At 29.7% G+C, this 16,893-nt stretch overlaps 1 protein-coding gene across 3 annotated transcripts in view; it reads right to left on the bottom strand.

Annotated features, from left to right (window-relative positions):
- Tango9 (transport and golgi organization 9) overlaps positions 1–16,893 on the bottom strand; it is a 74,156-nt gene that overhangs the window by 19,358 nt on the left and 37,905 nt on the right. For all 3 annotated transcript variants that reach the window (XM_075368753.1, XM_075368762.1, XM_075368772.1), the window contains exons 4-7: positions 16,290–16,443; positions 5,882–6,067; positions 3,575–3,685; positions 2,210–2,368 (exon numbers count right to left, since the gene is read on the bottom strand). In XM_075368753.1, coding sequence (XP_075224868.1) covers positions 2,210–2,368; positions 3,575–3,685; positions 5,882–6,067; positions 16,290–16,443 — 610 coding nt within the window. The remainder of the gene's footprint in view (positions 1–2,209; positions 2,369–3,574; positions 3,686–5,881; positions 6,068–16,289; positions 16,444–16,893) is intronic.

Genomic DNA, 16,893 nt, shown 5'->3' with positions numbered 1-16,893 from the left:
TAGTTATTTACACCCTCTTCCCTCTTCAGTGCTGGGTACGCTGTTATTTCGTCATTATGTACTGCAAATCCAATTCCTATTGGCCTGATGTTAGTTGTAATTCCGGAAAGAATTGATGGGTGATTTTTGAAATGCTACTAAAAACAATGATATCAACATGAAATCTGCTTTTAAAGTTGTCCATAATTTTCCACTTATTTACAAAACTAGAAGAAAGTATCAATGACTTGTGACACTCTTTTAAATTGGTATAATAATTATTTCATAACAAAGGTATCAAATTGGAATATTCTTTTAATATTTAGATAATCTACCCACTCATTCTTCAGCAAGCTCTTAGAAATAGATGACAATAAATTAAAGAAAAAAATTTTTGGCTGCTAATGAAAATGTAAGCTGCAAGATAAAGATGATCAAACACATTATTTTGAAAGAATGCTGTAATATGTTGGCTGATGCATGAAATCCTGTTAAAAGCAAGACATTACCAAAAAGGTGAAATAAATTTTTAATAAAAAAATGCAGAATGAGACTGATGAAAACACATCATGATGTCAATAATATATGGACGTTTGCAAGGAGATACCAGACTGTACAAACTATGGCACTGAGAGTGTTAATAAATGGATCATCAGCAATGCAACAATCCAGGATACTAATTTTGAGCATCGTTGAGACCATAGAGAGTGTACAACAGTATTTCTCAATCACTGTTCTGCAAGATAATGCTACCGGTCCCTGAACAAACTGGCCCACAAAAAAAAAATTTAATAAAATGCTAATTCCCCTTACAACTAAATATTTGTGTGAAGCTGGATTCTCAGCTATGAAATTTATTAAAACCAAAACAAGAAATCATTTATCAATAAATTCATCTCTTTGATTTGGTTTAAGTAATTTCACAAACTGACATTGAAACAATTGTGCAAAATGTGCAACAACAAATTTCTCACTAACTTTCATTATTTACAATTAGTTTGTCGTTTTCCTAGTTTTAAAGAAAACCTAATTTAATAATAAAGAACCTAAATTTTTTTAAAATTTATTTTCTGATTTTCATTTATAAATTAATTTGTTGTTTATAGGTAGGAATAATATTAATTAATATTATGTATATGTAAATTTAATTACTAATAAAATAAAAAATATGTTTTTTTTTTGCTCGTCCAAAAATCTAAGCTGAGGATCTGCCGCTTCCTGTATATTTTTCTATAATTTTACTGGTCCAGCATAAAAAAGGGTTGAGAAATACTGGTGTACAGGATGATCAGCTAGCTAACAACTGAAGAAGGCAACAACTTGCAACCAACGTCATCCCATGAAAAAGCTTATGAATGTTTGTCTGTCACTACGATCCAGTTGGAGGGATAAAAAAAAATGCGATTCTACACACTTTGTTTAAAGCAATTATGTGATCTTAAGGCTTCATATATGAAAGTCAATATTAAAGCAAGAACAAATTGCAGATTTTTTAAAAGAAATAAGTGTTTTTAAAGGTATGTATTCTTTCTTTAATTTTTAAGAAATATTTTTTACAACACAATAACTTAATTCAATTTTTCTTTAATATAAATTTTTAAGTTGTTCTTATAAGTTTTTTTGATAGTACTTATTGTAAAAATAAAGTACAGTAGTAAATTTTTATTTCTCTCGCATAATTTTTGAAAATTCTGATTATCTTGTTAGCAAATTTTTACTCCTTGGCTTTTTTTGTAAAATATTAACGGGTCTATCTTTTATTAATTGCATGAACAATCTCAATATTTTTTTTAACTTGTACCATGGATAAATGGATTCATAATTAGTTTAACATTTTGTAAAGTGGGCTGCTAAATCAATGCAATTTTTCATTGAAATCATTATTATTTGTTATTTTCGTCAATGATCATTATCAAGCAGTTTAAGTACAAAACAGGAAGAACTATTCCATGTTGGATACTGAAACATAGGCCTGATTATTTGAAATATTTAGTATAGATAATGTTTAATGTTTACAATATTCAACATAATATAATGTTGATAATATTCTAATAAGAAATAATTACAACAAAGTGTGTCTTGCTTACATTTATTTAATTCTTTTCATTTTCTAAAAGATTTTCATATTAAAAAAAATAGAAAGAAAATTATTAAATATGGTTTATAAATGCTCAATTATTTATAGCAGAAGATTACTTAAGAAAAAATGTACAGCAAGGAAATAACATACCTACAAGTGCTAATATTATTAAACGATTATTTCCAATCTGAACTAATGCATCTGGTATATCTTCAACTGTTCCATCAAGAGTATTTGCAAATGGTGGAGGAATATGAATGTAACTAAATGGAATCAGAAGGAGTGAAATTCCAATAACACCAAATAAACCTGAAAAAGAAAATAGTTCTCTATTATAACCCCAAAAAAATACACAAGTTTATACATAAACAATGAACAAGTATTTCTATTGCAAAACTTTATAAAAAGTACTTCTCTGAATACTTAAACTGATAGAAACTATTTTCCTCAAAATTCAGATAATTTTAGTTTAAAAGAATAATTACAAAATGTTAAATGAAATAATTCTATTTCTTAAATCTAAGATTCACTCATTAATAAAATAATAATTTACAGAAAGTGTAATTAGATTAAATAATGAACAAGTGTCTAGATTTAGCACACATTGACAAAGCCAATATTTGTGACTTTTATACTTAATTGTATGTGCTCTTAGAGAAGCAAATTTTACTTTACAATTTATTTTTGTTTCTGATGAAAGGATTCAATGTCAAAATCCGCATTTATATAAAAGACCAAATGTAAACTCTAATGCTATTAAACAGTATTTTTAAAAGCAAATGAAAATAAACGTTAATAGATATATACAAAATTTAAATATAATTTGTGTTTACTCCTATAAAATAATAAAACTGTCGGTTTTTTAAATTCTTGCGCAGAACTGCTCTAGAATTTTTCATTATTTTATTTTGTTTCCTTTTGAAAAAGTCTTTTGTAAAATCTAAAATTTTACAAAAAAAAAATTTGATCCATAAAAAATACTCATGTCAAAAACACCACATAACAAATTTAAAAAAAATACTATTTCAGTACTTGGAAAAATATGTCATGTTTAACTCAACAACAGATATCACAGATAAAGAAATGCCAGTGTTCCAACTTGTAATATCATAACAAACCATCTAACTTGCCCTGTCTGAATTTTTCAACCTTAATGAGCGTAACCAAATAACGGCTCAAGTAATCTTCATCAAATTTTCACATGCACAACTTCAGATACACTATTTCAACATAATTCAATGAAATTTAATTTATTTACACAGCTTTAGGTTCTAAGAAATTCATGTTTTGATGGCATACTATTATCATTTTGATGTGAATTTAGGTTAGAATATATGAGATTCATTTTTCAAGTAAAACACTGATTTTTTTCCAATAACACAATCACCTGATAGTAAGTAAGCCTACACGACAGGGAAACACTAAACACTACTACTAAACAATACTTCTGATTTAAATATAAATATTAAAATATTTTGAATTATAATAAATTGTTTTAATACAAAGACAACCAACCTTCCCAACCTACAGCTTGAAGAGGTGGTACATCCTTATCTACTGTATATTTTTCTTCATAAACCATTTGTGAAGCTGTAATTATCTGAGCAATAACAATCAGTAAATCTCCTGTAAAAAAGAAAGAAAATAAGAAAAATTTTAGAAAATAATATAAATACACATTTCTTCACAGAAACCTTACAAATCCCATTAAACATATAATTACAATAAGATATAAACAGGTTATCTAGAAAAAGAAATCTTGACATATTTTTTGAAAGAATTTATAAATTGAAGATTACAACTTAAATATTATTATAAAATACATGAAAACAGTACTTTAAATAAAGCAAGACTATGCGATACTATCTAAATATGAAAAACTTATTACAATAATTGAAGGTTTTGACAGAACTGATAAGAATAATTAAAAATATGACATTCTTAACACCCTTTGTACATGGTAAGCAGAATATCTTGTGGGGAAAAGGCCAGTTGCGTGCTGTGTGGGTCGGTGGACCATTGGTCGTTCAGCAGGGCTAGTCTTGATACTTATTTACAATATCAGAATTAACAGTAAATAAAAACAATTAATATTTATTGAAAATAAAGTGGAGGACATGAAAACAGACACAAAATTATATCAATTTTCTGCCATAACTTGGATTTCGTTAAGCGATTTAAAAAAATTAATTAATTTTGTTCAAAATAAGAGGCTTAATATTGTAGCAAGTAACATACATTTTGATAAAACTTACATTTATGAAGATATAACAGATTGGAAAATAAACATAACCTCCATTTTGTAATTTGTGAAGGTATTTAAGTCCTGATTTTTTTGCTAATTTTAAAACTTTATTACCAAGATACTTACCAAATATTAATATGATTCCTCTACCCAAACTTGATATAAATGTTTATATAAAAATAACAAAATTAAATAATTTATTTAAATTGAATTTTTTATAGTTCATATTTCCTACGTACGTAATTCTAGCTAATTATATAATATAAATTTATTCAGCCACTCCACAAATTATAATTAATATTAATTAACATATTGACAACACGTTAAAAAAAATTAATTTTAACGTTTTAAATTAAAAAAAAAAAATGATTGATTAAACAAATATTTGTTTTATAAATTTTAACATATCATATGTATTCTAATGTGTAAATGTAAAAAAATTACTGAAGATAGGCTTATGCCTGGAAGTGCTTTAATGAAAAAAAGTAGGGTACAAATGTTCTTTAATTCTGTACTTTGTGGAGTGGCTTAATAAGTTTTACATTATATAACATAAATAACTAAAAAAAAATTCATAACATATATTTAAAGATAATTCATTAAAAGCCACATATGGTGAAATAAACAATGTATAGGAAATGTTACAAGGCATATGCAATGTAGAAATAAATTAGGTTGTTAGGTAGGATATACAAATATACCTAGCAAATAAAAATCTACAACTCTTAGCATCAAAGTGCCCTTCTAACATCTTTGTAAAGGTACATCATAAGATGGTAATGCATTATGCATTCTATATAAAAACAAGTAAGTTTCTCTGGCAAAACTAATAAACCAGTCTAAAGGACCATGAGGTATAACCACCTCAGGTTAATAAGACAGAAAAAATTGCACAATACATTGTAATTGATATTTCAGATCTATTAAAATATAAGTAAAAAATTATATTCCATATAATTAAGGGCATTGCTATACTTTTATGAAACCAGATGAAATATTAACATTCTCAATCTTGGCTTGTTGGACATTATGCTGATATTCAATCACCAGCAGTTACCTTTTACTTTTTGTGCTAAAAGTATAGTTGGTATGAATTCCATAATCTTGAAAATTTTCAATAATATTAACTCTTGTTTTGAGGAGATGATTGGTAAAATCAAGTATATTGTAAAATTCTTACTGAATTATGTTCCTATTAACATCTTGCAACATACCTTAACAAACATTTTGCATCGTTAATAAAATATGAAATATTTTACAAATTATATGATTTGATACTACATTATTTGTGATATGTTGCTATTTTTAAAATTACTCTTTTTGTTAATTACTAATTATTATCTTATACCGATTATTTAATTTTTCAACTGATGACAGTGACATGTCAAATGAAATGCACCTTAATACTTTTTAGAAATAAAAAAACAACTTATTTCTATAACAATGTATTAACTTACCTCTTTAAAAAACCAGTTACAGTCAGTCACTTACAATATTTTGAACAGTACTATACCACTTATTCAAAAGTAATAAAAACAAACTTATCAGTATTATAATTTACAATAGATATAACATACCTGTAATTATACCATTGGTATCTGTCTTTTCTCCTTCAGAAGTTTCATCTGCAGCAATTAAGAAATCAGCAAGACCTACAGAAGACAAACCGGCAAGTATCATGAAGATACCAATCCAACGATAACCATTAAACTGACGTTCTAAAAATGTCATCGATAGAATTTCTGTAAATACTATCACTGAACCTAGAAAAAGCAAGAATTCTGTATGTAGTGAAATATTTATAATGTGGTTGAAATATAATGCACAGTTGCTCATACCTCGCAAATGAAAAGAGACAATCAAGTGAAAATATATGGCATAAAAGTACATTTTATTTGCTACAAAAACTTACATTTATTCTCTACACAGCCAATAATTACAGCTACACAATTTCACCCAATGATGAACTATGTTTCTCATTCCATCGATGAAGAATGCTGATGGATTATCCTTGATCCACGACTTCACTGCGTCCTTAAGTTCATCATTCATGATGAAATGAATACCTTTAATATTCCTCTTTAATTACAAAAATGAAAGTCACAAGGTGGCAAATCTGGTGAGAATGGAAGGTATAGAATAAGTTCATATTTCAACTTCAAAAGAGCTTCAGCTGTTGGACGCAATGTGTGTATCTGAGGATATTACATAGCAGAATTATTGCCTTCATGAATACTTCTCCAAAGATGTTTTATTATCTATGTATCACACATAATTTACAGTTGACCCAGCTTCCAGGTAGTCAGTCATGTTCTAATGTTTGGAATCTCAGAATATTGTTAAAGAGAATTTTTTCTTTGCAAAAGATTGTTTTGAATCTTTTCTGTTTCAAACCACAGCGATGGTATTCTATGATGTGCAGTTTTTCTTCTGAATCATAATGATGCACCAATGTTTTGTATCCTGTCACAATATTGAAAAGGAAGTCATCTCCCTTGTTACGATAATGTTTCAAAAGCCTTTCACAAGATAAATCGGTTAGTTGTGCAATAAAAACAGTTAAGACAGTCATTTTGAATAGTTTCATCCACCTCCTACAGGTGCTTCTCATCTATTGCAGAAATTGGTCTCATGACATGGTTCAACCTCAATTTTCACTTACCAGGTTCTGATGATGCACAAAATTTTACTGCCCACCTACTCACAGTATTCTGATCAATAGTTTTACCACCACAAATTGCTTTAACTACGCTTTTTCCACAGTTAAAAATTCAATCACTGCAAATTTTCTGGATGAGTTATAATAGTCATAGCAACTTGATAACAATGGTGACTGACAGAAAATGAGAAGGTATAGGTCAAAGAGATTTGAAATGTCAGTAGTAGAAAAATGAACCTTCAAGAAGGCAGCACTTTGCTTTGTGCTAGACTTTGTTCTCCTGTCATGTTCCAGTGTGCATTACATTTCCACCATCCTTTGTATACTTTGTTGATTGATTTTTTACTTTCAAATGTTTTTGACTTAAACTGCAGTTTTACTGTCATTTTTCCAGTGTTATATTTTTTTAATGGTAAAACTGAAGTGACTTGAATTTATATACAGCACCCCAAATCAAAAGTCACAACATGTACTCTCTTTCAACTTAATTATTGATGTTCATTTTACCTAACTGACAACAGTGATTTTAACATTGACAATTTTGATGTAAATTTAAAAAAAATTTAAACTATTAAACATTATTCCTTCTGAAGTCTGTTTAAACATATTTCTGCAGGGTTTGATAAACAAAGTTCATACTTGTCATATATCAACAATACAGATTGAAAACTTTTATAACTTGCAAAACAATGAAGTTGATCAAATTTTTCCAAAATCTAAATAGCTTTAAAATACAAACTATCATTCTTTGTACACTTGTACACTTGTATTTGGGCAGTTTTTCAAATTAAAAAAACACTTGGACACAGTGAAAGTCACCTACAGGAACAAACGGGACTATCAACAGATTAGAGATGCGATTCTCCTTCACAACAATCCCATGCACAACAGCTATTAGCATTCAGGATAAACTGTACAGAATTTCAGTAAATTTTCTCAGTGAAAAATTTAGAACATTCTCCATACAGTCTTTTTATGGAGAAGGAATCCACAAGTTTCCCAAAATTGGGAAAATGGGGTGTATTACTTCAGAAACTACATAGGAAAGTAAATAGTTTTGTATTTTTATTCTGTACTAATAAATGTTAAAAACAAAAGTCTGGTTTATATTTACTGATCCTCATAATTTTCCAAGGAAGGTTAATGGTCAGGGATATGACTAAAATGGAATTCTTGTACACCACCAGTAAGATAATTTTCAAAGAGTATGTGAAAAATTCTTCTATGTTACTCCTTAAACAGGTAACTTAAATAGCTGATGTTCTACAGAAGAACAAAATCTGATGTCGACACCACATAACATCCTTGTATGCCTATTAAATTATATATACACATTTTTTCCTGCACTTCATTTAAACTTATACTGGTTAAATTTCAGGACTTCACTAAATGGAATGGTTTAATTATTATTAACTTTTATTTATATGACATACTGGAAATCTGAAACTTTTGTTAATTAGCAACTCATGAAGATACTAATAATACTGATCTAGAATAGTATATTACATTTGAGTTGTAAGAAGCACATAATGCACAAGTGAAGAAAGTTACGTATTTTCATGAGGGCATCATAATATGAAATATGTCAAGTTATGTATGAGGGTTACTTTTTTTTTCAAGGTCCGATCGGTCACGAAATTAAAACCAGTGAAAATAAAAATTTTTTATTTGTAACAAGTACATACATAGTTACGCTATTTCTCTACATAGTCGCCACTCCGATTTAGACAATTGTCGTAGTGTGGTACCAACTTTCCAAACCCTCGTCATAGAACGGAGCCGCCTGTGTTTTCAGCCATGTTTCTCCGCTGGTCTGCAGCTCAATGTCTGTGCCAAAATGTTGTCCTCCTAGCCAGCATTTCATGTGAGCAAAGAGGTGAAAATTGGATGGAGCCAAGTCCGGACTGTATGATGGGTGATCAAACACTTACTAACGAAAATGCTGCAGGAGCTTCTTTGTTACAGCTGCAGTGTGTGGCCGAGCATTATCATGGAGAAAGACAACGCCTGACGACAACATTCCTCTCCGCTTATTCTGAATTGTGATGGCCGTTTATTTGTGATGGTCGGACAGCATCTTGGGAACCCATCTCACACACAGTTTGCGGTACTGAATTCTCTCACTCACAATGGTGTAGAGAGCTGACCTTGAAATTTCAGGAAACGAATCACTCAATACAGAAATTGTGAACTGACGATTTTCTCAAATTGCCTCATCCACTCGCTCAATGAGATCATCGGTTGACACTTGCTTCCTTCCCTGACCGCCTGCATCATGAACATCTGCAAGTCCTGCTTTAAAGTTCCTGCACCATTGTCGCACTTTGCTGTCACTCATTGAAGTTTCATCGTACACATTACTTATTCATTGATGAATTTCAGCTGCATTACACCCCTCTGCCTGAAGAAATTGAATTTCCGCACACTTGGCAGGAGATGCAATTGTTGTAGACATGTTTACGTGCTTGCTGCGTGTTCAGAACTAAACGAAGTGACGCGGCGTGATTGAAGGCCATACTAGAGACGCTGCGCAACACATATGTGCAAAGGTTCATCTGATTTTTATGCAGATTTTTATTTCGCAACCGATTGGACCTTGAAAAAAAATAACCCCCGTAATAAACTTTTTTATGACCAAAATCTCTTCCTTATGACAAAAAGAAGAAGATGTCATTTGAAAGATACTTACATTTTTATTAAATAAAAATATAGATTTGAAGGATAGAGTAAGTATTTTGAAATGAATAATTTAAAAATCATTGTTATTATAAATGAAAATAACTTTTTAGTAAATAAAAATATTTAAAAAAGAAAATACTATTTGAATTCAAATTTCAACAGTAATTATTAAAATAATTTTCAATAATCACTTTAAATTGAATATTATTCACAAATGTACAGTTAGTACTAACATAACATTGTATTTTATTGTTCTGTCAAATAATTAAAAAAAGGATTTTCTTTAAATAAGTATACAACTTTTAGAAGATTTTGCTAAAAAAATCCAAAAATAATATGATTCTAAATTATAATTTTCAATTAATATTAAATAATCAGATATAATGTACATGGTTACTACCAATATAACATTTAATTATTCTAAATGTCAACTGCCCAGTTGATTACAATCAAAGAGGAAGGTGTAACTTGATGTTACAACAGTCTTAAATATAAAATTTCAGTATTCTATAGCTAATTGTTTTTGAGAATGTGTAAAAGGTAAAACAAGATAGGCTTTGGAAATAAAATTATTCTAATATACTAAGTTCATGTTTAAAAAAAATTGTTTTTCATAAGCAAATAATTTCTAATTCTGAAAGAAAATAACTATAGTGACCTTTTTCTATAAAAGGTTATTCCATATAAGGCACCTAAGATCCATATTACTGTAGCTAAGAAGGGGAAGGAATAGGCTTCAGGACACTGATTTGAACCATATTGCGTGTGTGAATAGTATGCTGTTTATGTGTCTTTATCACAAAATACTATTCAATTATATTCAAGAAAAACAGTCCTTAAACATTCCCTTAGCATTTTATATTAGTTTATATATTAATTTTGTTTCATGTGGCTCAAGTAGTATGTGGTGTAAATGAGAACGTGTTTGATCCGTAACCATGCAAACATTGGATTCAAATCAGACTTAATATACATATATTCTTTCTTAACTATTTTTTTTTTTTTAATTTAAATATATTGATTTATTAATAATTATTAACCTCTGATTGTAAAAATGCTTGAATTAAAATGAAAAGTATATAAAATTTTACTTCTCTAATAACTTCTGATTTTTTTTGTATTATTATTGAATTATTATTTATAGTTAAAAATTTGTTTACAATCTGAGGTTAATAATTATTAATAAATCAATATATTTAAATTAAAAATAAAAAAAAATATATTTACATGAAGTCAGATTCAAATTCATGTGCCTTCCCCTTGTAAGATCCAAATATTTAATTAATTAAAATTTTATTTGGCTATAACTCTAGAACCAACAAAAATAAGTATCACTTATGATATATCATTGAAAATTTCTCAACGAATGCTTATTTCTGTAGTTATGAAAAAGTCCAAAATCCAAATGTTTAAAAATGAAAACCCCACTTTATTTAGAGGTCTGACTGAATATACATTTTCGGCCCAGTCAATTGCAATCAAAAGGGGAGGTGCTGCACAATTAGATGTTATAACAGCCCTAATACAAAATCAACATTCTATGGCTAATCATTTTTGAGTTATGCGAGATACATACATACATATGTACGTACGTACATACAGATGTCATGCTGAAACTAGTCAAAATGGATTCAGGGATGATCAAATGGATATATTCCATTGAAATCTGAAAACCAAAATTTTTTGTGATTACAGTACTTCCTTTACTGCATACAAGGAGGTAAAAATCAGGCATTCTGTTTGTTTTATAAACAAAATAACCAAATTTTTTCCTTATTTTACACTCTCTAATCGTTTAAATGACAGAAAATGGAAACAAAATGGTCCATATTGTATACATTTACCTACTATGGTGACTTCTCCCTTACCCAATCAATCATGAACAATTTAAATATTTAGATGCTTTTAATTTCTTCATGTTGTTATTATAATTAATTACAACACTATGTTATAATTCAGTTACACTAGGTAATCCTGATAATACACCAAGTAAATTACGGCAACTTTTTCAATGGACCATCTAAATTAATTTTCATCAATTTTACATAGATTGATTTTTGTTCAAAAATTTTCAATTCAAAAACTGTCAAGTAATTAGACTCACAGTTTTATGAAGAAAGGCTACTCGGATGAATGCTGGGTGCCATGATTAGTCAGTTGGTGCCTTTAAGTATATCAAGAATTGATCTTGCTGGAATACACTAATTTTATGATTAACATCAATAAATAGATATTTTGAAGACAAACTGAATAAACTATCATTCACAACATTGTCTGTGAGTAATTAATCACCAACACAGCAGCTATATGTCACTTGGTTTTTAAAAGCAACATTATTAACTTTTTATTTTTTTTTACAAAAAAAATTGTAAATTGTCTCCTCAGAAAGTTCAGTATTAATGACTAACAGTGCTGTTGTTTTACTATATTTGCTACATACAGTTTTGTTTTTTTACTTTATTCATTTCTCAAAAAATAGTGACAAAAAAATTAGCTTTGTAAAAATTTAAGACATTATGGGTTTACACAAGCATGAAAATGAATTTAATAGGACAAATTAATTATATGATTTTTACATTACTATTTTTACACTCACAACTGTCTTACCATTTCAGCCTATTGAACATTATATGATATTCGATAGAATTTGTTACTTTTTTTTAAGTACTAACACAATTAACATAATTGTCAAAATTACAGGTTGAATCTACAAGTTCAGAAATTATGAAGTGGTATACTGAGTAAGGGTATTAGCTGGAATAAATGAACTCTCAAGTGTCTTTTTACTCATAATGATTACAAACAAGAACAATAAAAACATAGTGATTCCTACTTGTGCAACATATACTTTCACTGGGCCACTATACTTTCAGCGTGCCAAGCATTACTGCTGCTGTTAATTGTAAAACATTAAACAACTTATACCGACATGAAGTATGGTTTGTGGTTCAACCATTCAGTTCTTACATTCCTTTCCTGGAGAAATTCAACATGGTCATTAAGAAATGTTGAAAATATTATGGTTTATTACCAATGGTTTAAAAATGAGATTATTTGCAATAAATGATGTCATTTCAAGTACAAAATTTTAATGCTGGCTCTTATAGGTTTTTGGTGGAACAGAAGAAATGCTGTTACTATTTGGAATCACTAAAATTCTTAATATTGAAAATGAGTTTTACTATACTACATGGTCTCAACCCAATTAATAACTGCTTTATATAATGCAAATAAAACCGTGTAAATTTATTGGAAACAATTACACACAAAACCATAACTGTAAATGTTGTATTCTATCAGTAAGATATATACTTTAAAAGATACAGTAAAAAATAAATTACTAAAATAAATGAATAATTACAATATGTAAAAAAATTTACGTCTACAATGTAAACAGGCAACTGCATTAACATTAAGGAAATATCCAAAAAGAAAGTTCTGTTTTGCTGTGGTTTCAACAGTCTGGGTGCAAGCCAAACTTGTTGATCTACTGGCAAAATAGTGGTGCCATTTTCATACAATCAAGTATGAGGAGGTATCAAAAGGTTTGGAGACTAGCTCTGTTGTCAAGAAACTATTTATTTACGTGTATGCACTGTCACCTTCAGAGTAGTCTCTTTGCACAGCAATACAGTGTTCTCAGTGTTCTTGCCACTTCTGGAATGTGTCCTGGAAGTCCACTTCTCGAAGCATGGCAAGTATCTCATATGATTCACACTGTAACTCTGTAATGGTGTCAAAATGGCACCCCATTAAGCTGTATTTTCAATTTTGGGAAGAGGACAAACTCTGCAGGAGCCAAATCTGGAGTACAGCATATGTGGAAGTGATATTATGTTGTGTCTAGCAAGAAAATCACATCTGAGGGGAGAATGGTGACAGGGTGCATTGTCATCATGGAGCATCCAAGTTTTCACGCGCGCTACAGCTCTGATCACTTTTGCTGAATGTCCTCTCACAGCCTCGTTAAAAACCTGGCAGTAGAACTTGCTACTGACAAATAGCAAATTCTCGATGCACAATAGATTCCAAATTTTCCCATGTTGAGCTTGTAGGTCTTCATGATATTCCATCATCTTCCAGTGACATTCTTCCACTCTTGAACAGCGCATACCACTCAAAACATCTCGCATGACATAGAAGCATCACCATAAACTTGCTGCATCATGTGCAACGTCTCAATGGTAGATTTGCTGAGTTTCATATAAAATTTCATGTTCACTCTTTGTTCAAGCTTGCTGTTGAAATCACAAACATGGTATCGCACATGGTTACAACAGAAAGAGCTGCACAGCTACTAATGCATATAATACAATGTCTCTTGGCACAAGAAGGTTAAGGTCTCTTATGAAGGTTGGTGCTCCCTGTGACAGTGTACGGCCTTGTGCTGCCATCAATTGGCATATTACAGAACTAATGTCAAAACCTTTTGATACCGCCCTGTAGTGCATAAGCTTTCACTTTGCAATGTGTATTATAGTAAATTCAGATATACACCACACATAAATTATTAACACGTTCGGCGCTGATGACACACATGTGGCGGCTTCTTATTGTTAATTTCCCAGTCCACGTGTGTGTTAACTGTAGTCATTACGTTCTACATTGTAGAAGTCAAACCTTCATTCATGTTCTTTATATTTTAGTGGCATGCCATTTGATACAAACAATGTAAATACGTGCTTGATCTCAGTTTTTTTTATTTTAAATTACTTATTATGGCAGATGATGAAATAACGGGACCTTCACAATCTAAGCCAATGACTAACATAAAATGTCAAAGTTTGAATTTAAAAAATTTTTTTAGGAAACGACAGTAGTGATGAAGATTTTGATGTGAGAATAACTCCTACTACGGGTGGGGGATGATAGTGACTACGATTGTGAAACTGAAAAAGATGATGAAGAAACCATGACACTTATTACACAACAAAATTTCGACTAAGATGGTTTTGAAAACTTAGTTGACAGACTCCTGTTGCTAATAACCAAACACCTTTATCTTTAATATTTTGTGGGAATCAGTACCCCAATTTGAAAAAATATTCCATTTACTTTCATTAGAATGGTTACATTTATTTATTATTTTTTTCCTATGTAATCTGTTTGTAATTAGGATTTGTATAAAAAATTTGTAGAATCTTGAACGTAATGAATAAATAATAAAAGGAATTGTAGTATCTATAATTTGATGTATTTTTAATTTGTTTTACGTAATACTATTCCGTAGTTCTAAAAATAAAAGTGTTTGTTTTATGTGTAGATAGGTCACAATAGCAAAAAAAATGTAAATAAACTTTGACTACTCATAATAATAATAATAATAATAATAATAATAATAATAATAATAAGCAGAAGTATAGTAATAATAAAGAATAAGTTGTTGAGACCGAATAAGTTGACCGAGAACTACTAAATGACTGAAGCCACAAGTTAACCACTGGTGCTGTACATACACTTCTCAATCACTACCCGCAGACACATTGTACGCATCATTTTGTTATTTTGTTTTAAACCAAGCGGATATATATTTTTTTCACATAAATATTCTTACTACACATAAATAAATTAAATTATGATAAAAAAATCAGTTTGAATTTTTTAATGATTTCAAAATATTCAGGCTGACATTGAAAGTGTTAAGAATACTAGGAGTGAGTGATTCAAAGGTATGGCGATGGGTGCAATTTCTAATGAAGAGAAAATCTGCACAATGAAGAATGGACTGGGTGACCATAAACCTGGGTTTTTTTTAGTAAATGACAATTTGGTATGTGCAGTAAAAGAAATTGGACAGAATAAACAATTCACAATTACATCACTCCCTACACTTTCTAGAAATTTCACTTTCACTTCTCACAAAATTTTACAAGAAAATAAACTACCAGAAAGTGTCTATGCTGGGTGCCAAACATGCTTATAGAACAAAAAAAAAATAAGTGTCAGAACAATGCAATGGCCATTCAATACAATACTAACAGCAAGGTGGTGATTTCTTGAGCCCAATAGTAACTATTAAAAAAACATGAGACGCATGCAACTCTTGAATTGGAACAACAGTCCACAGAGTGGAGATGTATTTCATCACCGTTAAAGACAAAATTAAAGATATTTTTCAATCAGAAGATCATGTGCACATGGGTTTGGGAAAGAAAAGGCGTTTTGCTTGTGAGTTTTTTGTCTCAAGACTCTACAACCTCAGAATTTTATTGCAAAATGCTAAAGAAATTGCATCAAATACTCCAGAATAAGCAACACAGTGTATTTACCAAAGATGTTGTACTGATTGTTATTGTGCATTAACACAATTATTTTTACATCAAATCTCTATACAAACATGAGCTGGAAACTACTCGATCATTCTCCTTTGGTGCTATAATCAGACCATGCACCAAGCAACTTTTATGCGTTCCAATATCTGCAAACCTTCACAATGACGTGGTCAACAGTCATTAACATATGGTTTGCTCAGAAACAGCATCTTTCTACAATGAACTAGTGCTCTACAGAAACTAATGAATTATGGATACTGTCATTAACGATTTATTTTCAAGAATTAACTTCATATTACTGTTAGTAAAACAAACAATAAACTGTTTAATAATTAAAACTAAAAAGTATATTAACCTATAGCAATAAGAATGTACCTCTAAGCATCTGAAAGCTTGAAGGGTTTGTAAGATTTAATCCAACATACATAATTGATGTAGCAGTCATATCAAGCATAGCTGGTGGTAGAAATATAAGTGGATTAAAATCTTGATTGCCTTGAGTTAACTGATTTTCTCTAGGTATTGTTGGCTGCAAAAAACACAAACTATAAAATAATATTTCATATATTTTACATAAATTATTGTTTATACTGCATATTTTACATAGAATAATATTGCAAAATGTATGGATACAGATTAAGATAAGGGTGTAAAACAAATCAGGACTAGTCTTAACCCTTCCTATCTGCTGTAATTTTGTGTAACTTTACTAAACAGCTGTTTAAGTCAGAAGCCTTGACATATGACTTTTGCTGTTCCTATGGTATGAATATAGCCTAAGGACCAGTTGACATGTTGCTACTTTTATATCAGAAAAATCAGACATCACAAATAAATTCAATAAACTTGTTTAACATTCTAGTCTTCCTTCAGTCACAAGACCTGTTCTACACTGTGTAGAGTTACCTTGGCAATAAAATGTTTCTTTTACATGCTAGGCAGCAAGAATTTCAACATCAGTTCTCATTACAAAATAATA

This window comes from Lycorma delicatula, chromosome 1 (assembly GCF_047948215.1).
Source record: "Lycorma delicatula isolate Av1 chromosome 1, ASM4794821v1, whole genome shotgun sequence".
Taxonomy (NCBI): domain Eukaryota; kingdom Metazoa; phylum Arthropoda; class Insecta; order Hemiptera; family Fulgoridae; genus Lycorma; species Lycorma delicatula.
Note: the sequence above shows the minus strand (reverse complement) of the source record. Positions and strands in the feature narration are given on the sequence as shown.